The sequence below is a fragment of the Macaca thibetana genome, chromosome 6 (assembly GCF_024542745.1).
Source record: "Macaca thibetana thibetana isolate TM-01 chromosome 6, ASM2454274v1, whole genome shotgun sequence".
Lineage (NCBI taxonomy): Eukaryota > Metazoa > Chordata > Mammalia > Primates > Cercopithecidae > Macaca > Macaca thibetana.
The window spans coordinates 59,351,831-59,375,033 of record NC_065583.1 but is presented as its reverse complement, the minus strand read 5'-3'; the positions used below and the strand labels follow the sequence as shown (position 1 = coordinate 59,375,033).

At 38.2% G+C, this 23,203-nt stretch overlaps 1 protein-coding gene across 1 annotated transcript; it reads left to right on the top strand.

Annotated features, from left to right (window-relative positions):
• The first annotated feature begins 32 nt into the window (after window positions 1-32).
• LOC126957536 (zinc finger protein 474) lies at window positions 33-22,189 on the top strand. Its single transcript, XM_050795571.1, has 3 exons — window positions 33-119; window positions 19,108-19,288; window positions 22,022-22,189. The coding sequence occupies exons 1-3, from the start codon at window positions 87-89 to the stop codon at window positions 22,171-22,173; spliced, it is 366 nt and encodes a 121-aa protein (XP_050651528.1). The 5' UTR covers window positions 33-86; the 3' UTR covers window positions 22,174-22,189.
• The last annotated feature ends 1,014 nt before the right edge of the window (window positions 22,190-23,203 follow it).

Sequence of the window (23,203 nt, the reverse complement as noted above, 5' to 3'; positions counted from 1 at the left end):
TACTAATACCCAACTTGCTGTGCCGCTTCTTCATCTTTCCTTGGTGCCAACCATGCCTGCATATCAGGGCAGCATTCCATGATCCCATGGCTCTCAGGTCAACAAACCACAACACTAAGGTAACAGGACCAGTTCTCTTCTACGTTGTTGGCTCCAGAAGCCAACCCAAGGGAATTTGTGTGTATGTATTACATGTGTGGAATATGTGTGTGTTGAAGGTGGGGAGAGTTACACATTTTAGAGCCACTGCCTCATCAGTGAAATTGATGTATAGCTTTCTAATGTAAAAATTTAAAGGATAATTCTCACCTGTACAAATCACAGTCTAATCTAATCATTTAAAAACTCATCCTTAACTTGTAATTATATATCACATATTGCTGGGTAGAGGGACTGTGATAGATACAACTACATCTCCCAGAGCCCAAAGCCCAAAGCAAAAATAGGTGCTCTTTCTTTGCACTGGCACTTCTTTATGTGGCTTTCTGCTTCTCTAGAAAGAAAAACACTGACTGTAACTTCTGTGAGAGGAGAGGATCACATATTATAAATTCAAATATTACTTAGGCCTAAAATGAACAAAAACCATAACATAGTTATACTCTCAAAAAGTTAATCTAGCTTAATTTCGTATGTCTTCAAAGCCTTTTTTCCCCATCACTTGCTTCCAGCCCAAACACATGTACATCCACATTTCCTAGTGATCATGGATACTGAATCGTTATATAGTGAGCGAATGGATATAGCTCCAGTACTTAAAAATCCAAATTCCAAGGTCAACAACTACAGTCTCTCCCAAAATTCTTAAAATTCCAACAAAGGTAGTGCAACGCAATCTGTAAAGAGTCCTTATTGAAACAGAGGTGATTGTCCCATAAACAGAATCTCAGTGCTCAATGTGAGGCATAAGTTCAGCCTTATGGATAGGTGGGGAATTGAGAGAACTTAAGACTCCATCTTCTTCTCTCCCATTATGTTGTGCAGTGCTCATCTTCCTTACATCTCTTGTCTCTTTGTAGCATTTACTTTATGAGGTTGTCTTATACATAGAAAGAAATGACCTACAAATTGAAGAAAGGGCTAGTAAATCCAGGAACTCAGTAAGTTTCCAGTATTCTCAGCCCAAGCACCTGCTCTGATGCCATGATCCCATCTTTAAAGTCTCCCATGCTGCTGTCATATCCCCAGTTACTTTTAATCAGAGAAGGTGGGAACATAAAGGTATCACTGGTCCCATGTTAAAACTTCAAGTAATTGGAGGCAGAGAGTAGAAGCAAAGGATAAGGAGAGATCGGGGTCAACTCTGATAGGAAAATTTTTTAAAAATATCTTAAAGTTAGAATTCTTTCTGGCCTATCCAAGGCGATGGTCTTCTTTTTATAGGAAAACTCCTTTTCTTGGCCTCCACCCCTGAGCGGTATGTGCTCTAACACGTAAGCTGTAGACAAATCAGGCACTAGAAAAAACCCAACGTCCAAGTTCAGGTCAGAGAGCATTTTTTTTTTTCATCTTTTTAATTATATGCACTGGACAAATTGAGTGTCTGCCATAGCCCATGGGTGTTTCTTGTCTTTCCTCCATTTTCCCTTGTTTCTCCATTTTACTCTGTGACCTGGAAGCCAACTGGCCTAAGAGTCAGGCCTGTATCCAAACTGAAGAGCACAAGAACCAAACACTAAGAACATTCTCCAACCATTTTCTTCAAGGAGAGTCATTTCAGACAAGAATTTGGCAAGACGTTTAATCAATACCTCAAACACTTCACCTTCCAACTATGTTCTTCTAAGATCAGAAAAACAAAAACAGAAACGGTTCTTATCTCAAATGTGAAAATTTAAAAAAACAAACAAACAAAAAAAAAACCTTCAGCTAGGAAATTGTGTTTCTTTCAGAAACCTAGACCAAATTAGAGTCTAATTTGGAATTCATTCTTTGACCTATATTTTTCAGCTTCGTAGCTTAAGATTAACAATTAAATAACTAAAATGTCAAGCAGGCATTTGAAATATCAATAGTTCTTTTTTAAAAAATAAATACATAAAGATAATTTAATAAAAACAACATTTTCAAATGAATGTCAAATCTTTCTTATGTTAAAAGGAGCAAAACGAAACTCCAAATCACAAGTAACAGCCTCTTTTAGTTGGCCAATAGACAGGCCGGATTGGGAAATTCTTTTACGCGGCATCCAGTGATTTCCAAAAACAATTTAATTTTAAACAACGATCCTTCCAGATGTGACATTTGGGGAGAATTGTTTAAAACACCAGAAGTAAATGTGAAATACCAGTGGTTTCTAAACAATCAAACTCTCCAATTGTTAAGGTTTGGGATTGAACTATGCAGTTACTCCTATATATTAAAATACTATTTATACTTTGTATGTAGGACATGACTAAAAGAGTAGAAACTTAATTGTATACATTCAGACTCAGTCAGGTTGGTTGAAATTATGTTTTAAATGGCTGAAGGCAAGATTCTGATTTGGAGAAATGAGTCTCTGGTTGCCTCGCCTCATATTCTAATCTCCTTTGCATTTTAGCACCTTCTGCACTCTCCCTACCTCTGCCACCCCCACCCCTTGGTATTGTTGGAAGGGGGTCAAGATAATTTTATAAACTTAACAGAAAACCATCTTTCATAGGACTGTTTGCATTCTGAAAACCTATCTGGGAGAAAGTAATGTTTGACCCAAAGGAATAAACTTTCGAGATAGTTGGGAGAGCAAAGGCGGGAGTTTTGCTAGTTTTTCCCCAGTCCTGTCCAATGGCTGACTCTGGACATGTAAGGCAGGGCATGATACCCCACTGACCACTGATGACTGTATCTCCCATGTTTTTAGAAGCAACTGGAATCAGACAGACCTGGATTCAGATCATAGATGCACAATTAAATCAAATATCTTTGAACAAGTTACTTAACCTCCCCAAGTCTCAGTTTCCATCATGAGAGGTTGAAATGAGAGGATGCCTGCAAAGGACCTGGGATGGTGCTTGACAAAACTTTATCTGTGGGCTTCTCCCTGCCCGCTTTACAGAAGACCCAACTCTCTGCAATAGAAACCAACTTTTCCACTTAGTAATCACTGTGTGCTTCAGTTTCCTGGTTTATAAAGTAGGGGCACTGAGCTCTGCCCAGAGGGTTATTATGAGAATAAATGAAATAAAGCACGTAAAGTGTTTAGTACAGGGCCTGTTACTTAGTAAATGCTGGTAATTAGCTGCCATTATGCCACTTAGTCAGACATGTTTAATATTGCAATATACATAAGGATTTATAAAAGAGGTTTTAGCCTTTTTCATCAAGTATGGAGGGAGGAGAACGCTCACTCTTACTTCCTCCATCCAAACTTCCTGCATTCTATGATATGCCCTGTGCACTTACCACAGAAATCTCAATTATTTGGCTTAATGGAAGGAATCTGGAGTGTAGAAAATCTAAAACAGAAGCTAAGGTCCAAATTTTTAGTTTAATTTTATCATGGAGAAAGAGAAACACTCGTTGATGGAATGACACACATTCAAATATCTACACAATCACATAATTCCCTCAGATCTTGGCAAAATGTGCCCTGTTTTTGACAGCCTGGGATCCAGCTGGGAACAGGGAAAGCAAAAATCCCCCAGAGAGTAAATGACTCAAGGATTACCCATGCTCACTGTGTGCACAGCGTCTTGGAAATCAGTCTCATGCCTTAAAGTACAGTTTCTTTTGCCTAAGGATAGGCTTCAAGCCTCCTGTCAAGTTCTGTTGTAATCGTCGTCGTGCTTAAATTCAAAAAGAACAAGGAAGCTTCAATGTGACAATCTCTGTGTCACTATGCTTTTTTTTTTTTTTTTTTTTTTTTCCTCTAAAGTACCTTTCCTACTATCCTACTACCTGGCAAGTTTTGTTTTAATTCCTCAGTCAATGATTCAGCTTTTGAGTGAAAACACTGACTCTATAGGAGATCTCAGCTAAAATACAAAAATTCCCTTGATAGGTGACAAACCCTTTTTAGTCATTGGCACATTCATTTCTTAGACATGAGATATAAGGAAAATACTTTTTATTGGCGATATGACTGAGGAGAGGAATTGGAAAAATAGGCAGCTCAGAGTCACAAGCTCAAATGCTTTCAGGGGCAGAACAGGCTGCATAGAGGGCAACGGGGAGTGGTAGAGCTTGTGGTATACTGGAGAGTCAGCCTCACCTAAAGATATTCACATTTAAAACTTTTAAGAACATTGTCCTGGCCAATTAAAACATGCTGTTGATTAAAATGACTGTTGGTCCATCCGCTTGCAACCTGAAATCCAGAGCATAAAGCCGAGAGGAGGCAGTTCCATTGGGTAGTCCGGGTGAGATGCTGTAAAGACCCAGGCCTGGGCCAGGAGAAGACAGCTGCGGATGCTGAAGAAGCAACATGTTTGTGCGACAGCTGTGTGCAGGGACCAGGGGCATACACACTTCGTACCTGAGCATAGGGTAACTCACCCCAGCAGCCAACTACCATGTGGATCACCTGTGGGAGTCTCTGGAACAATGAAGCTATTCTTCTGGATCAGACATCTTGGAGCCAAACCTTCTGATAATTTTTAAGGACCAAAAGTCAAGGATGCTAGAGAGGCTGCACATCTGGAGAGTAGTTTTCAAAATTAATCAGTCTGACTTCAAACATGTTAGTGGGCAGAGAAGTCAGGATGCTTCCTCCACTCAACAGGTCCCCTTCTCACCCTGCCCCTGTATCTTGAGTAATTTCAAATGAATGGGCTCAGCACATGCCAAATAGGGATCTGTCAACCTGATACTGTCTCAGAGATAGAGCTTTGGACAAAGCTAAAAAATATTTTCTAAATAAAGGGATTGGATTGAGACGAAAGGGGCAAAAAGAAAAGAAAGTAAATAAAGTAGTGAGTTCAAGATAGTCATTTCCACTGTTAGGGCTAGTTCTCAGTTCTGTACCCAGCACAGTCCCTGACACATTGTCAGTAATCAGAAAATACTTCTGAGCAACAATATCTGGGCTTCAATTAAATCACCTAGCGAGGGACAGCCCTTTCCTCCACATGCATTTCCATTTAGTGTGGGTCTCAGCTGTGTTTCCAGCAGATGTCTCCGGTTTATTTCTGCTCACAATGGAAATGCAGTATCAAAATCTAGAATCCTATTGTTTCGTTGGCTTTTGAAATTGAAAAGCATCTGATTCATCCCAGATATTTGTGGACTAGCATACTGTACCGGTTACCAGTCACACTCCATCTGAGAGACAAAGTACACATTGACATATACGGCCAGTTCTAGGCCCAGTTGTGAGACAGGGTAAGGATTTTCCTGTCTATCTCCCCCGTGGTCACCATTTTTTAATTCTACATGTTGTGACTTGTCTTATTACAGATTAGTGATTACAACCGTATGGTTGGAAAGTGTCTGAAGGTAGGAGTGCCTTTTTTCTGATTTGCTCCAAGTCGCGGTTCAGGCTTACAGGGGCTATTTGCCTTACAGGATATTCTCTTACCTCTGGGTTCCCTGAGTTCTCTTTGACTCTTAGGTTAATGAATAATCTCAAATGAACACTGGGAACATGGCTGTTTTGATGTAGGGATGATGCAATCTACAAAATGTAGGTTTGATGTAGGGATGATGCAACCTACAAAAATAAAAAAGACCATTAAACTTTCTGCATTTAAAAAAATATTTCCAAGTAATATACAAAGCATGTTACTTGAGAGGACACAGGCATTTCATTTGCAGACATATTTAGTAGTAACATAGTTTACATTTTGATGTGGCTCTTTGGCAAAGGCCCACTAAAATGACCTCATCAAAAAAGCAGAGTGTTTTTGTAATGGTTACAAATAAATCCAGCAAATTACTGCCTTCCAATGTGTGATTGCAGGAGGCTTCCTCTATTCCCTGGTAGCAGATGGGTAATTGTTTCTGTGCCCTTCTAGAGCCAAAGTTCTCAGCTCTCTCTTTCCGAGCTGAATGACCCTAAAGAAAATAATTGTAGGCTGGAGAGTAGACAAGGGCAAGCACAAGGAAAATATAAAGGAATAAATAGTGTGACACAAGGAGAGCCTTTCAGTATCCCTAAAATCAACTGTAGATGAAGACTAACTGAATTTATGTGTTTTGTGCGTATACACACACACACACACACACTTATATACTAATAAACCTTGAAGTTCTTCATATGTTGGAAGATAAGAAACTGGTCAGTTATGTCTCTATTTTATTATTATTAAACTTTAAGTTCCAGGGTACATGTGCACAACATGCAGGTTTGTTACATATGTATACATGTGCCATGTTGGTGTGCTGCACCCATTAACTCATCATTTACATTAGGTATATCTCCTAATGCTGTCCCTCCCCACTCCTCCCACCCCACGACAGACCCCGGTGTGTGATGTTCTCCACCCTGTGTCCAGGTGTTCTCATTGTTCAATTCCCACCTATGAGTGAGAACGTGCAGTGTTTGGTTTTCTGTCCTTGCAATAGTTTGCTTAGAATGATGGTTTCCGGCTTCATCCATGTCCCTACAAAGGACATGAACTCGTCCTTTTTTATGGCTGCATAGTATTCCATGATGTATATGTGCCACATTTTCTTAATCCAGTCTATCATTGATGGACATTTGGGTTGGTTCCAAGTCTTTGCTATTGTGAATAGTGCCGCAGTAAACATATGTGTGCATGTGTCTTTATAGCAGCATGATTTATAACCCTTTGGGTATATACCCAGTAATCAGATGACTGGGTCAAATGGTATTTCTAGCTCTAGATCCTTTAGGAATTGCCACCCTGTCAGTTTAATTAGATCCCATTTCTCAATTTTGGCTTGTGTTGCCATTGCTTTTGGTGTTTTAGACATGAAGTCCTTGCCCATGCCTATGTCCTTGCCCATGCCTATGTCCTGAATGGTATTGCCTAGGTTTTCTTCCAGGGTTTTTATGGTTTTAGGTCTGACATTTAAGTCTTTAATCCATCTTGAATTAATTTTTGTATAAGGTGTAAGGAAGGGATCCAGTTTCAGCTTTCTACATATGGCTAGCCAAGAAACTGGTCGGTTATGTTTCAAACAGACAAGATGCCATGCACGTGGGTGCAAAGGGACAGTCCTGCTTTTATGTTATTCATCTCTGGCTACAGGGCTCAGGTACTGAAACTCTAGGGTTGAGTTTTTCTTGAAGAAATCTTATGTAAATGGGGTTGCTTCTTAATGGACTTTGTCCTACAAAAAATGTAATGTCCTGAAAAAAAAGTCTTGATAAAACATTTTCTAATTTGATGTTTTTATTTGTTTTCTTTTGTGGTTATATGCTTTGTTTTTTGAACTAGGAAAACTTCTTGGGAGACAAATTAAAGAGTTTAGAATAGAGATCATTTGAAATATTCCCTAGGTCCCGGCAAAAAATAACTAAAATACATTACTTGATTCTGGAATTTCTTTTACAATGTGTAATGCTGACTTTCAACTGACTGCATTTCATGAGCATGGCAATGCAAAAATACTCCACTAAACTGTATCTGCACGAGTGTTTTTAAATCAGCCTTGTTGAGAAATAATTTGCAAACAATAAACTGCATCCATTAAACATGAGCAATTCAATGAATTTTGATGGTTTTAGAAACCTATTATACCACCACCATAACCAAGACATAGAACATTTTCATTACCTTCCAAAATGTCTTATATTTCTTTATCACCTTCCACTTCTAGCCTCCAGGCAACCACTAATCTACAGATTAGTCTGGATTTTATATAAATACAATCATGTCATGTGTATTCTTGTGTTTGGTTTCTTTCAGCATAATGATTCTGAGTTTCATCCACTGGTGCAAGTAGCAGTGATTCTTTTTTATTGCTCACTAATAGAGCATTGAATGACTGTATTCAACTTTCTTGCTCTATTTATGGATGTTTCCAGTTGCATTCGTGTTTTGTTTTATTTTATGTTTTTTGTTTTTTTGAGACAGAGTCTCATTCTGTTTCCCAGGCTGGAGCCTCAGCCTCCCTAATAGCTGGGATTACAGGCACCCACCATCATGCCCAGCTAATTTTTGTATTTTTGTAGAGATAAAGTTTCATCACGTTGGCCAGGCTGGTCTTGAACTCCTGACCTCAGGCGATCTGCCCACCTCGGCCTCCCAAAGTGCTGGGATGACAGGCGTGAGCCACCATACCTGGCCAAATTCATGTTTTTTTATTGTGACTTCAGAACTTTAGTGCAGGCAGAACCAATTTGCATTTCTCCAATATGGGAAAACCAAGATGGTTTAGTGTATAAAAATTATAAATTGTCCCATCTTGCCCATTTCTTAATCTGATTATGTCTCAAAGATATGAAGTCCACATCCTTATATTCAGGGCTCAACACAATCCCCAAAATTGCCCTCTCTCTATCCAAAACAACATAACACCTTAACTTGACTGATACAGCTCTCTTATTATAGAAAGTCCTTCCTTTCAGTGTTATTTGTCAAATCTCTACCCAACTATTCTGACAGGAGGATGAAGTCTGGGATCTGGACTAAGGTGGAAAGACAGAGGGCCAGGGGAGACACTTAGAAAAGGTCACGACCTTCAACTATTTTCTCAAGGTCTAACCACTCGTGTTTCCATCCTATGTGGAACAGATTGATCTTCACTTGTATACTTCCTCTAAGCAGACTTCTTGTTTCCATTATGGGCATTAGGGCTTTCATGTTCACATACTACAGTACTATTAAACAGTTGTTGAAAAGGTCATGTTGTTTAGCAGCTTGCCTAAAGGAGTTCTCCTCTCTCCAGTACAGTTCTACCATTCAATAAACCGACTTCAGATATTATCCACTTCATTGGCTTCTGATCAAAACACTTCCTTTTCTTCCTGCTTCAGACTCCTGTGGCACTATGTCCCCATATCATGATACTTACACCTTTTGGCTTGTAAATTAATAGTTTATATGTTTGCCTCCATAACTACAGAGAGTTAAGGATTAGGATTCCCCACAACCTCCAGCTTGGTGCTGGAGGAAGTAGATGAATGAAGGCATGGAGACAGCAAAGTTGAGGACTGTGGCCTCTAGCTTGGGGAATAGTGTCCAGTTTGGTGTGGCTCAAAGATGCGTTTCGTGGGGCTAAGATTGGCCATGGCTGAAGTCTGCATGAAGTGTTAGACTTTACTCTGTAGCCACAGAGAACCATAAAATTACTGAGATCATGTTAGATAGGCCAAGTTTGCACAAAACAGTCAAGTGGGGTGGGGGCGGAGATAGTTGAGAAGATGAAAATTATATGGCGATATGTCAATCCATCTAGAATGGGCAATACAGGATCCAAAGGATGGCCTGGTTCATCCATCCACCAAATTATCCTTTTGACCGCCACTTTTCAAAATAAGATGACTAGTACCACACAGCCCCACTTAGTTGCTTGTGAGTTCATTTTTTGACTAATGCGTTCAGGCGCGGGAAACAGCCTAGACAAAATTAAAATATCTGTAAGAGTTGCATTTAGGATTATCTTATGGTGGAAATGGACTCAGGCTAAATCTTGTTCTCAGATTATTTTTCCAGACATTTGTTACTGCTTTTTAAAGTAATGGAGCAGAATTCTAGGATTTCAATTATGTTTTGCCATACAAGTATTTAACTGATATGTACTCAACTACAAACAATTAGCAAAATAAAATAGTATTGGAATAATGCAACTTAAAGTACTATAAGTATTTTTATTTTGTATTTAAAAGGAAAATGTTTTCTATTGACAACATTTCTGACACCAAATGTGTGGATTTTTACCCCTACAGCAACAACCAGTTCTCCAGTTCTCCAGACAACTGAGTGTTGTCCCAGAGTTAGCGCAGACCTCACAAGTTGAGGGCTCAGTCTCACAAGACTGCCCCCCAGCTTCAGAAGCCAATCACAACTACTGGGAAGTCAGGTTACTCATACTTCTGTCAACTTGGTTAAAAACTGAATTTCCCATGATCCTGCCTTCATGCTTAATAATTTGCTCTAACAGCTCACAAAACTCAGGGAAACATTTTATCGTGTTATTTATGTTACCAGTTTACTATAAATGATTACAGAAGAACAGTCAGATGAATAGGTACATAGGACAAGGTATGGGGTTGGGGGTAGTGTGGAGCTTCTGTAACCTTTGGGGCCACCACCCTCCCAGCACCTCAATGGATTTGCCAAGCTTGAAGCTATCTGAAACTCTTCATTTGGAGTTTCTATGGAGCTTCCATTACATAAAAGTAATTGATTGAATCATTGAACATTAGTGATTATCTCAATCCCCAGCCCCTCTTCCCTCCTCAGAGGTCAGCAAGTAGGGCAGAAATTTCCAGCCCTCTCATCAGGCCTTGGTCATTCTGGCAACCAGCCTTAATCTTTAAGCTGTCTACGGGTCCCAGCCACCAGTCATTCATTACATACAAAAAGACACTCATCACTCCCGGGGATTCCAAAAGTCTTAGAAGCTCTTGTTTCAGAAACGGGAAAAGGACCAAACACAATTTTAAAAGCCCCTATCAACCCTATCACTCAAGAAGTTACAAGGATTTTGAGAGCTCTGTGTCAGGAAGTAGGTGCAGAGACCAAATATGCATTTCTTATTATGCCACAGCCTTGTAATTTTATGCTATGCAAAACTGTATTCATTCCTAATACTAACTCTAATTCCAACTACTAGTTTGTTATAATACTAAACTATGTTATATACATAATCTTGGAATATCTTTTATGAGTTATTTCAGGAATTTTCAGAAAGTAATTCAGTCTGCATTATTTTACCTTTAAGACTGATTTTACTACCCAATCCAGATTAACTTTTGACTCCAGAGCTGATACCCTTTTTTTATTATTTTATTATAAAAATGATACAAATTCATTTTAAAATTCAAGCCATTAGGAAAGTATAAAAATTACCCCAGACTCCTCTAATTTGACCTTAGTGGATATCATTCCAGGCATCTGTGTACACAGACATACATAAGTAGACATGTATATGTTTTCATATAAGTGAGATTATTAGTAGAGATAAATTTAATTTACTTGCATTTGACAAAAAGACACCAAAGTGAAACTAATAATTTTGCTGAACTTCAAGATAATATTTCTTCACTAAAAGTTTAGTTTTTAAAAGGACCTACTAAAGTTGAAAAAAAAGTAATTATTCAAGGATTTGCAAAACATTAACTTCAAATTTTAATTTTACACTGCTTCAATTGACTGTTTCACATGAAAACTGAGGAATTTAATGTCATTAACTTCTTTGTACTGCTCCTTCCCCTACTAATTTTGATAATTTTATATTCTCTTCTCTATAATTTTTTTTTTTTTTTTTTGAGACAGAGTCTCACACTGATGCTCACACTGGAGTGCAGTGGCACAATCACAGCTCGCTGCAGCCGCAACTTCCCGGGCTCAGGTGGTCCTCCCACTTCAGGCTACTAGTAGCTGGTAACTATAGGCATGTGCTACCATGCCCAGCTATTTTTTACATTTTTTGTAGAGATGGGGTCTCACTGTATTGCTCAGGCTCAGGCTGGTCTCAAACTCTTGGGCTCAAGCAATCTACCCTCCTTGACCTCCCAAAGTGCTGGGATTACAGGTAAGAGCCACTGGGCACAGCCTCTACAATTTCTATAGTTATTTTGCCTCCCATGATTTAAGTGGATTAATTGCCACTCTTTTAGTCACAATCTCTATATTTTTTAGCTTTTTTGTTGTTTCATCCTTGATTTCTTGTATTAACTAATGTTTTTCAAAGAGAATCAGAGGTAGAGTGGCTATATCATGTATTTATTATACAGGGACATTTTAGAGAGTAAAAGAAGAGCTATTAATATTAGCAAAGACAACAGGTAAATAATAAGACTATTCTAGGCAAAACAGTGCTTAGAATCACCCTAAAGCCAGATATGGTGTATTTTATAAGCTCTTGAATGCTTCAACTCAGAACTTTCTGAGCCATTTAAACAGTGCCAAATGGCCCCTTTAGCAACGAATTATCTATTGGAAGAAAAAGTTTGGCTCTGGCTAAAGGCCCAGTAGCTCTAATAGATGGGGCTAATAGATGAGTTTTAGGGAATCTACCAATCAATTGAAACCATATCCACAATTCTGTATACATATGCATTTTTCTGGGGAGATCACTGTGACACTAATCAGATTTTCAAAGACTATTGCTCCATAAACATTTCTTACCAATTTCTATTTCATAAGGTGATGCTTGGATCACATTCTCTGAACTCCCCTGTAAATAACATCACAGAACTATGCTTTCACACTATAAGTTATCACTTCATATCTTCTGTATAATTAGTATAAGAAGTGAACAAATGTGGGCTGGGAGTGGTGGCTCACGCCTGTAATTCCAGCACTTCGGGAGGCCGAGGCAGACAGATCACGAGGTCAGGAGATAGAGGCCATCCTGGCTATCACAGTGAAACCCCATCTCTACTAAAAATGCAAAAAAAGCCAGGCGTGGTAGCGGGCGCCTGCAGACCCAGCTACTCAGGAGACCAAGGCAGGAGAATGGCGTGAACCCGGGAGGCAGAGCTTGTAGTGAGCAGAGATCGCGCCACTGCACTCCAGCCTCGGCGACAGAGTGAGACTCCATCTCAGAAAAAAGAAAAGAAAAGAAAAGAAATAAACAAATGTGGAGTGTTTCTGATATTTTGTAAAACTGCTAGTAATGACTTCCATTTTAGTTTTCATTACATCTTTTATTAAAATTCATAAATTCATGCAATAAATTTAGTGCTAGGAATATTTTTTTCCTTCTGACCAGTTGTCATAGTTCTTTCTGCAAACTCTGTTAGTTATTGAATTGTGTATTTCACAGTGGTTTCCTTCTAGCCTGTACTATCAGAGAGGTCATCTAGAGAAATTTGAACCTATCTGAATAATAGGTATTCTAGTCTTGGTTTTCTGAAACAACTATGTCCATTCCTCTTTTATCCAAACCTCTCTTAAGGTTCTCCAACAAATCAGTCTCTTTTCTTGGTCCTTAATCTTTCTCCCCTGCTTCAATAGTGATACTATGACTATTTCAAACAGTAACAATGAATGGATGGATGCCAGGTGATATATACAATAATTAGGATAAAAGTAGTTAAATATCCACTTCCCTGTGTGTTACACAAACCTGGCCTAAAACATTGAACATGAAGTGTTCCTGACAGAGAAAAGACATTAACAGAAAGAAAAAGATGCTGTGTGGAAAATAATATGATAATTCCAATAGTGGCCAGCAAAATAATTGAAAGCATATGAAAAGTTAGTGGATTCAAGTTAAAAGCTTTCCCTAAAGTGTTCAAGTGCCTGCCTATATCTAGCCTAAATCAACTTTCCCAGGAAACTGAGAGGACCAAAACAAAATTGTGATGAGCCCTGACAGACTTTTATGCACACTTACATAGATTTAGTGATTAACTTTTTGTAAAAAATGTCTTTTACCTTGATGTTCAAAAAGTAATGCCACACCAGCAAAATATTATCTGAAATGTTACAGGAAAACTGTTGACCTAATTCTTTGCTCTTCAGCAACCTCAGACTTATCGACTTCCTCTTTGCCTTCCTTTGATAACACTTTCCTGAAGTTGGCTGGTCCTGGCAAGGGCCTCCATAGACAGGGCCCCCTGCCCTCACATAACCTCCTCAGCCACCCTTCCACTGCCCTCCTTACTCTGTTATGCCATGCCACTGAAAGCTACAGCCTGCGCATTTGCTAAGAGGGAGCCTTCTGCTGGTCCTGCCAGAGCTACAGTCCCTTCTTTCTGTTCCTTCTTTCCATCCCCCACAGATCCACTTCTATCTGAAAAAGGCCAAATAGGAAAACCCTGGACTGGAAAAAGAGGCCAAACAGGAAAACCTTGGCAGCTGGGGCAGTGGCAATAACCACAAGTTGGAGATTGCTCAGCTTTCCCTGGAAGTTTCAGACTGACAATTGTAAAATCAGTGAAAAATAAAATAGGTTTTCTTATCTCTGTTCAGACCCATGTGGATGTATTTTTCTCTTCTGCTGTGGCTGGGTTGTTTGTGCTTCACTAGAGCATGGCTTAGGAGTAAGATGCTCAAAACATAAGAATATGGAGTATATTGCAGGTTCAACGGAAGTTCAACCACAAATACAGAGCATGGGACAAGCTTTAGAAAATATAATATAGACCATCTTCGTCTTTTTATGGTATTAATTTTCCCCCACATCCCTTTCCGTTGTTTGGTAGATGTCTTCTGACCTCTGTGTCTGCCTGTTTTCTTCTAACTTTCCTTCCAGAGGAAATCTTCTGACACGGTGACACAAATGTCTTCATTTATGACCCATGCCATTTATTTTGCTTATATGCTTGGTTAAATACTGGATTTGGCTCATACTTTCCATGTGGAATTTTATTAAATTCACTATTTTCAAAGTAAAAAGAATAACTTCTCATTTTAAACTAAAAAATCTGCATTTAATTAACCTTTCCAGTAAATAAACATGTAAAAAAGTAGTAAGAAACATTAAATGTCTTGAAAATTTTTGCTTATGCTTTGTACTTTCTGTTAGGTCTTTCTTGAATTTCTCAAATATTTTTAATGTCACTTTTAAATTGTTAGAACCCACCATATGGCTAAGAAAAGAAGGATAAACAACTATTTAGTTATTTTGATAAATGTAGACAGTTTATTGGCATAAGTTAGTATAGAATAATAGAATAAAATATTCCACTTCAAATAATACTCTTTTTATAAAAACTTCAATCATCCAGGGAGTCACTTTATTTTCCCTTTTTGCTTGGTCTATGTAACTGTGGATTTATTCACCTAACATCTCTTTTTATGTCTGGTAAGCAGAAATCATAAATGTGTTTCTTTCTGGTTTTGATGTTGCTCTGTGCAAGGTGAAAGTCCCAATAGTTATAGTTAAAAGTAGGCTGATTATATGACATATACATCTACCTAGTTTTATTTCCCCAAAGGAGACCACACAATCAGCTTAATTTGTTTCTGTTTTCATGCCACCTGGCGCTACTAAAGAGCATATTGAAAAAAAGTCATTTAATTCCAACAAAATTTCTTGCAGCTTCAGGTAACTAGGTCTTTTCCATTATTCAGTGAATATTCTTCCCTAATTGAATCATTACTACATTCCCCAGGGTGCATAATCCCAGCATCTTTCACTATTCTATTTCCCAGAATTCAAATCTCTTCATTCTCTGAAGATCACTTTGCCTCATACTTAGAAGACTAAGTCCACGTATGTGAGCTCCACCAATTCCTCACTTCTCTGCAAACACCTTTTCCCTTTCTCTAGCTTTCCTTTTTTCCCTTTTCTCAGAGGCTAACACCTCCAATTATGCCCTTAATCTCATCTTCTACTGCCTCCTCTGTGATTTTTAATTATCCTATTTCATTGGGGACCTATAATCTTTTCCTCTCTACCTAAGGTATCCCTATCCTATAAACAACAACAAAACAAACCTTTCTTCTACTTTGCTTATCTCTCAAGTTTCTTTTCTGCAAGTTTTTGAAAGTATGTTGTTCTCCTCCTTGACATAACTTTTAACTCCTAACAATTTAGCCTTTACCATTACCACTCCTTTGGAACTAATCTCTCAAAGTTCCTGCTATGGAATCCACTGATAACTCCATCTAATAGCCTTTTCTCAGCCCCTCATTACTCTTTGTAGCATCTGACAGGGTTGATGATACCATATTTCTGGAAACCAGAAATGTTTCCAGAATTCTGAATGGAATCTTTTGTCTGCATGCCCTGTTTCTTTAACTGCAAATTTGAACCTTTCTCTGTGTTTTCTGGCTATAATTTCCCGTGTCCAATATTCCTACTATAAATATTCTCCCAATAATTTTTCTCCATATATTCTTTACATACTCCTATTTATAGAATTTACATGGTTTTAAACATTTTTTTTTTCTGTGTGAATAGCTCTGAAATAAATGAATACTGAATTTGCAGGCCTGTATTTCCTGTTTTGGCTGGATTTATTTATTTAAATTCTACAATTATGTCAAACTCAACAGATCCAGAACAAAATGTTTTTCTCCTTCCCTAAATTACCTTTTTGGATTTATAAATTTTATTTGTACTCTGCGCAATGCTTTTCTATAGCTCTATCCTCAGATTTAGACAGGTCCTGTGTTCCTAAAATGGTAGAGGCTTCTGTCAATCCCCAGTCCTCTCCCCAATGTCAGATTGTTACCTCCTATTACTGGGTGTAAGACTTGGTGGGTAGGAGAGTATACACAGATGGTCCCTGCGTGCCTGCCCCTTAGAGGTGCTTACGCTCAGCTACTCTGCCCTTTTCTTGTGGCAGACAATTATGTCTCATATAAAGTTTGGAGCTTGGAGGCTTTTTCTTGGTACTATTGATCTATCTTCAAACTTAGGTAGGCCTTTTAGTTCATCTATTTATCTTGCAACTTTGAGTCTCCAATGGACTCAAAAATTATGATTCTGTAAGCTATTCAATTTGTTCTCATTGTTTAGGTGGAAGCAATGATTCTTCTGCTTTTCTGTATCTTAGACAGAAACCGAATTTCCCTATTGCATCTTATCCTTAACTCTCCCGTAGATTTGGTTCTTCCTAAGAACAAGAAAACTAAGAATTTTAGTTCAAGTAGTTTATTTGGGAGGTGATCTCAGGATACCCCAGTAAAGGAATAGGAAGAGAGACAGTGAAGAGAACAAAGCCCAGCTAGTGTGTTAACAAGTGACTGTGGTCCAGTCACTCTGGGGACTTCTGGAAGACTATATGGAATCAACCTTGGTGAGGAAGCTGGATATGTATTCGCTGAGTCTCATCTGCAATTGATGAGCTGCTCTGCTGTGGGCAGAGCCTCCTCCCGATCAAAAAAAGCAAAGAATCACAAGTGCTTGCAGTAGAAAGTTGTTGACATGATTCCAATGTGGGGAGGCATAATAGTGTTAACAATGTCTGTTATAAACTTTCCACTGACATTTATTACTTTTCCTCTCAGATATATGGGTGTACTAGAGCCTGGTGTTATTGAGAAGAGTAGTTATGCCTGATTTATCTTTGTATTCTCCCAGCATAGTAACTTGGATATAATAGTCAGAAGGCAATCGATCAATATTTATTAAATGAGAAAATATAATTTATATAGTATCAATATGAAGAATTCTGGTTAGCTCTTTTTTATTTCCTCCGAAGCCCATGTCCTCACCCCAATCCCAAGTACTCAAATAATATAGTTTAATCTTTTAATTGCCAAAAAGATAACATCACCTGACTAGTGGGGATTCTTTTTAATCACATTGATTTTCCAGTTAACTTAAATGTGATATAATTTTAAACTATGATTTCCAAATCTAAGCTTTATCTAACAGATTTTTTTTCTTTTTTTTTTTTTAATTATACTTCAAGTTCTGGGATACATGTGCAGAATGTGCAGGTTTGTTACATAGGTATACACGTACCATAGTGGTTTGCTGCACCTATCAACCCTTTAACTACATTAGGTATTTCTAGCCCACCATCCCCAATAGGTCCCAGCGTGTGATGCTCCCCTCCCTATATCCATGTGTTCTCATTGTTCAACTCCCACTTATGAGTGATAACAGGGGGTGTTTGGTTTTCTGCTCCTGTGTTAGTTTGCTGACAATGATGGTTTCCAGCTTCATCCATGTCCCTGCAAAGGACATGAACTTATCCTTTTTAAGGTTGTATAGTATTCCATGGTGTATATGTGCCACATTTTCTTAATCTAGTCTATCATTGATGGACATCAGGGTTGGTTCCAAGTCTTTGCTATTGTGCATATTGCTGCAATAAGCATACATGTGCATGTGTCTTTATCATAGAATGATTTATAATCCTTTGGGTATATACCCAGTAATGGGGTTGCTGAGTAAATGGTATTTCTGGTTCTAGATCCTTGAAGAATCGCCACACTGTCTTCCACAATGGTTGAACTAATTTACACTCTCCACATCCTCTCCAGCATCTGTTGTTTCCTGACTTTTTAATGACCACCATTCTAACTGCCATGAGATAGTATCTCATTGTGGTTTAGATTTGCGTTTATCTAATGACTGGTGATGATGAGCTTTTTTTCACGTTTTTGGGCTGCAGAAATGTCTTCTTTTGAGAAATGTCTATTCATATCCCTTGCCCACTTTTTGATGGGGTTGTTTGTTTTTTTCTTGTAAATTTGCTTGTTTTTTTCTTGTAAATTTGTTTAGGTTCCTTGTAGATTCTGGATATTAGCCCTTTGTCAGATAGATAGATTACAAAAATTTCCTCCCATTCTGTAGGTTGCCTGTTCACTCTGATGATAGTTTCTTTTGCTGGACAGAAGCTCTTTAGTTTAATTATATCCCATTTGTCAATTTTGGCTTTTCTTGCCATTGCTTTTGGTGTTTTAGTCCTGAAGTCTTTGCTCATGCCTATGTCCTGAATGGTGTTGCCTAGGTTTTCTTCTAGGGTTTTTATGGTTTTAGGTTTGACATTTAAGTCTTTAATCCATCTTGAATTAATTTTTGTATAAGGTGTAAGGAAGGGGTCCAGTTTCAGTTTTCTGCATATGGCTAACCAGTTTTCCCAATACCATTTCTTGAATAGGGAATCCTTTCCCCATTGCTTGTTTTTGTCAGGTTTGTCAAAGATCAGATGGTTGTAGATGTGTGGCATTATTTCTGAGGCCTCTATTCTGTTCCATTGGTCTATACAGCTGTTTTGGTACCAGTACCATGTTTTGGTTACTGTAATCTTGAAGACAGGTGGCATGCTGCTTCCAGTTTTGTTCTTCTTTTTGCTTAGGATTGTCTTAGTTATATGAGCTCTTTTTTGGTTCAGTATAAAATATAAAGTAGTTTTTTCTAATTCTGTGAGGAAAGTCAATGGTAGCTTGATGGGGATAGCATTGAATCTATAAATTACTTTGTGTAGTATGGCCGTTTTCACGATATTGATTCTTCCTATCCATGAGCATGGAATGTTTTTCCATTTGTTTGTGTCCTCTCTTATTTCCCTGAGCAGTGGTTTGTAGTTCTCCTTGAAGAAGCCCTTCACATCCCTTGTAAGTTGTATTCCTAGGTATTTTATTCTCTTTGTAGCAATTGTGAATGGGAGTTCACTCATGATTTATTTTATGTTACTTACAGCCAGCAATGATACGGCGTCCACCAACAGTTGTTTGCTACATTTGTGGTCGTGAATATGGAACAAAATCTATTAGCATTCATGAGCCACAATGTCTGAAAAAATGGCATAATGAAAACAACTTGTTGCCTAAAGAGTTAAGGAGACCAGTACCTAAAAAACCAGAAGTCAGGACCATTACTGGTAAGTTCCTAGAAAAAAGATTTGAGTGTATAAGGGGAGACTTTTCTCTGTAAACTAATAAGAGCAGAAGTATTTTCTTTTTTTACTTGTTCAAACGACCAAAATCAGCAACATTTCCTGCTTTGGTTAAAGACAAATAAGAAAAACAGTTCTGGAATGCCTATCCAAAGTATTATCTTCCGATGCTGAGACATAAAGACACTGTCCTGGCAACACTGTGCATGAGAGAGACCTATAGGAATTTGCTCTATTTCCCAAAAGTTTCCTTCATATATCATCAAACCCTTTGAATGTAAAATAAATAATAAAATATTTTTAAAATAAAAATAAATAAAACTTAAAAAAATATGAAACTTAAAAAAAACCTTTGGGAACATCCAAAGTCATGTTTCCAAATATGAATGTGTCTTGGTGTTCACAGAGCAGGGGTACCAAACTTGAATTTTCACCAGGTCCACTAGTCAGGTTATGACATTGAGTAAACTGGTCTGTGTGTACAACAAAGGGGGAAGTAAGGACTACGATGAGGTGTGGAGCATCAGATCACTCTAAAGGAGACAGGCCGCTGCCCAGTTCCAGCTGGTGTTATCATTAAGAAATTTAGTCCAATGTACTCATATCTTTCAATAACACAAAACAAACTAGAAATCCAGACATCTATTTTAAGTTTCCAGAATTTTTTGCATTTAATCATTTGTAAAGCCTGGTGCAAACCAAATGAAACTGAAACTACACTGCCATGTTTGGCCTCATCACAAAGCCTCATGCTTATTCATTTAGGGTATGAGAATAGTTAAGAAAATATTTTTGCCATGCAAGCTCAGACTTATCATATTTTTACCATTGTCATTTTCTCAGTAGATCCCCTAAACCATCTCATAGGACAATGTTGGTTTTAAGAGGAGTATCTTTCAATTTATCCGTTGTCCTATGTAACCATAGATTTGCAATGCTGAAAAGTATTTAATGTCAATTAGTCCAAAGCACTTGTGTCAGAGATGTGACACAAGGAGAGTTTTATAACAACCTACAAAGTAGATCCTAGATTGTATGATAAATTCTAGATCCTGCTAGATCCTAGCTGTTCACAGTCCTTGCCAAAAAGAGGGCTTTACATACAGGTGGGAAAAGAGCTGAAGATGAAAACAACCAGCTACTGAAATTAGAGAATTTTCCACAAACAGGTTGTTTATTTCATTGAAACTCTCTTTCCAGCATTTCTCACTTGGTGTCAAAATCTGTTTCCTTCCCTTCTGATCTTTATCACTTTCTCTGCTTGACCATAACTACCAGAAGGCTAGAAGTAAGAGGAACGATTAGTCTGAAAGCCCTGGTGGTTCACCATTCTGTTACTGCCTACAGATGGAAAAGATAGGTCCTATAACTGCATTGTCTTCCTCTCAGTCCCACGTTATTTATCTCTGAAGATGCTCTTCCTCTCTAGGTAAAAATATTTCACATTACCATTTTTATCTCATGAACTCATTGTAGTCATAGGGTTCAACTAACCCCTCTTCCTGATCTGAAATCAAAGCCCTATGCAAAAACACTTAGAAATGTGATGAATCACCTTCAAGTGAGAGTCAATAACTACTCTGGAATTTTTGAATTCATTTTAAAACTCATATGAGTAACGAGAAAGTCAGCATCATTCTTTTCTCATTTTTCAAAGCACTCAAAATACACATTCATATCCCACATAGACAGTGACGTTTGCTATATCCAAAGAAGAAATACTAGATTTTGCTGGGATTTAAATTCCCATGGAGCAGAAAAGTAAGAATTAGGAGCAGACATGTTAAAAACTTTAAGATTCACTGTGGTTGTGTGAACCATTAGATAGAAATAGTATGTGAATTGCCTAAGCTTTAACGAAGTAATCTATGCTGTGCCAAAGATAAAAACTAAGTAATATGTTTCTGAGTGCCTTGTTACATTTTGGGGGCCTATTTTCAGTGGTTCTAAGATATAGTCAGTTTAATGTACTAAAGTCATTCTATTTTAACTAAGGTTTATTAAAGCTAAATCCCACATTGTTTCTCTAAAATAAAGCCATATGCTTTTTTCCCCATGCTCTGCCAATGAAGATTATACATTTCTCATCTGTCTTTGTTATTTTCTTAAGGACACATCTTTTTGTCAGATTATTCTGTTTGCATTCTCCACTTTGATTACTTAAAGAATATCTGAGTTTATGACCATGAAGAGATGATAAGTTTTTAAGATACAATTCATCTTAAATTCACTCTCAACTGTCAGTCTTGGCTTCTAAAAACATTCCACTGAAGAATTACAGAAAAGGAAAATACAAATACATGCTGATTCCCCTTTGTAAGCTTATATTTAGAGTCAACTGAAAGAAGGCCAAAAGTTATATTTGCAAAATAATGATGTATATGCAAAGATGTTAATAATTAGTGAAGAATGCATATCATAACATGTAAAACAATGTCTTTCCTTTTTAAAATCCAAAGAGTGAAAACCTCTGTCTGATTCCCAGCTAACTTTACTCAACCCTTGAAAGAGCGAGCAGCCCTTTCTTTTTTGGAGGCAAAAGTAATATGATTTGTTTAAAATACTCAGTGAACAGGTATTTCCTGAAAATATTTTCCATAGAAAGTAGAATATGGTTCTCCCTAATAAAAACTGATTCACTTTACCTTTTTCTTTCCTTTTTGTTTTTGATATTTTTTTCCCTTTTTTTCCTTTTGCTTTTTCCCTTTAACTTTCCAGCCAAAGGCTTCTATGATCTTGATGCTTTAAATGAAGCTGCTTGGACAAGTGCCCAGAGCCAGTTGGTTCCCTGTAATGTTTGTGGGCGTACCTTCCTGCCAGACAGACTGATTGTTCACCAACGATCTTGTAAGCCCAAAGCCGCCAAGTAAAGCCCTTTTCTCTCTACTGAAGTGTTACAGGAATTAATCCCTTTGAAAGAGATTGGGATAGGGTGGGAAGGAGAAAAAGGAGGTGACGAGGGGAAACAAGGAAAACTGCAATTGACCAAGGGCTGTTCTAGCAGGGGAGGCCCAGCTCAGCGCTTTGGTGTTGTAAGCGTTGCTCACTATTCTGCAGTTGGGCAAATGCTCTGGTTTTAACAAGCAGCTGCATGTGCATAGGCACGCTGGGGACCATTTCACACTTTTGTCAGGCAGATTTACAAGCAGGCTGCTTCTCATCAGAGCTGGGATTTTGTCTAAAAGAAATTTCAGAGCCAACCGTCCCCATTTTTCTTCCATTTTCTTTCCTGAACAAGATTTCGAACTTCACAATTAGGGCTCTTATTCAGTGCACAAGGGCTCCAGAGGCAACTTCAGGCAACTCTTTAATCCCAGGAAGAACTGGATTCCTTCCTCTCCCTGAGCTTTCTGAAATAACCTGTCATTCCACATGTCCTTTTATCCAGGGACATTTTTTGAGTTATTGATTGGGGCAGTTCTTTTCTCTATAAGATTGTTCAACAGCAGAGACATTCAAAACATCGCTGAGAACTCAAAGTACCGGAACCATATCTAACTCATTCTCGCTTTCAAATGGCAAGAAATGCTACAAGATATTTCAGAGCCACTGCCAGCCTCATGTATCAGGAGACTGCTGCAATACAATTCATCAAAATAGGTGGAAGCTAGCTAGCTCCTTCCTTCTTTAGGAGAAGTCCAGCATGAATTCTTTATGCCGTCATAGGGGTTTATAGGTGTTTTATTGTTGTGGTCTAAATGCCTGCCAGAAAGTTCTGTGCCTCCCCACCCAAGGCTCATGCACAGTAAGTGGGTTGTGAAACTGCTTAGTATTTTAGAGTCCTTGAATGTGTATTAATCGAGGTGGGGCTCTCCTGGGAGGACGCCAGGGTCAGGGAGGGACTCTGCCCAGGAAATTCTGCTCCCCCAGGCTGTGCTGCTTTGCCTGGACTCCCGGTGG

Bases quoted from the DNA above. Each gene is read 5' to 3' on its own strand.
- LOC126957536 (XM_050795571.1), top strand. From the start codon at position 87: ATGGCTCTCAGGTCAACAAACCACAACACTAAG. The intron at 120-19,107 runs GTAACAGGACCA...TGTTACTTACAG, and splicing joins CAACAAACCACAACACTAAG to CCAGCAATGATACGGCGTCC. The intron at 19,289-22,021 runs GTAAGTTCCTAG...TTAACTTTCCAG, and splicing joins AGAAGTCAGGACCATTACTG to CCAAAGGCTTCTATGATCTT.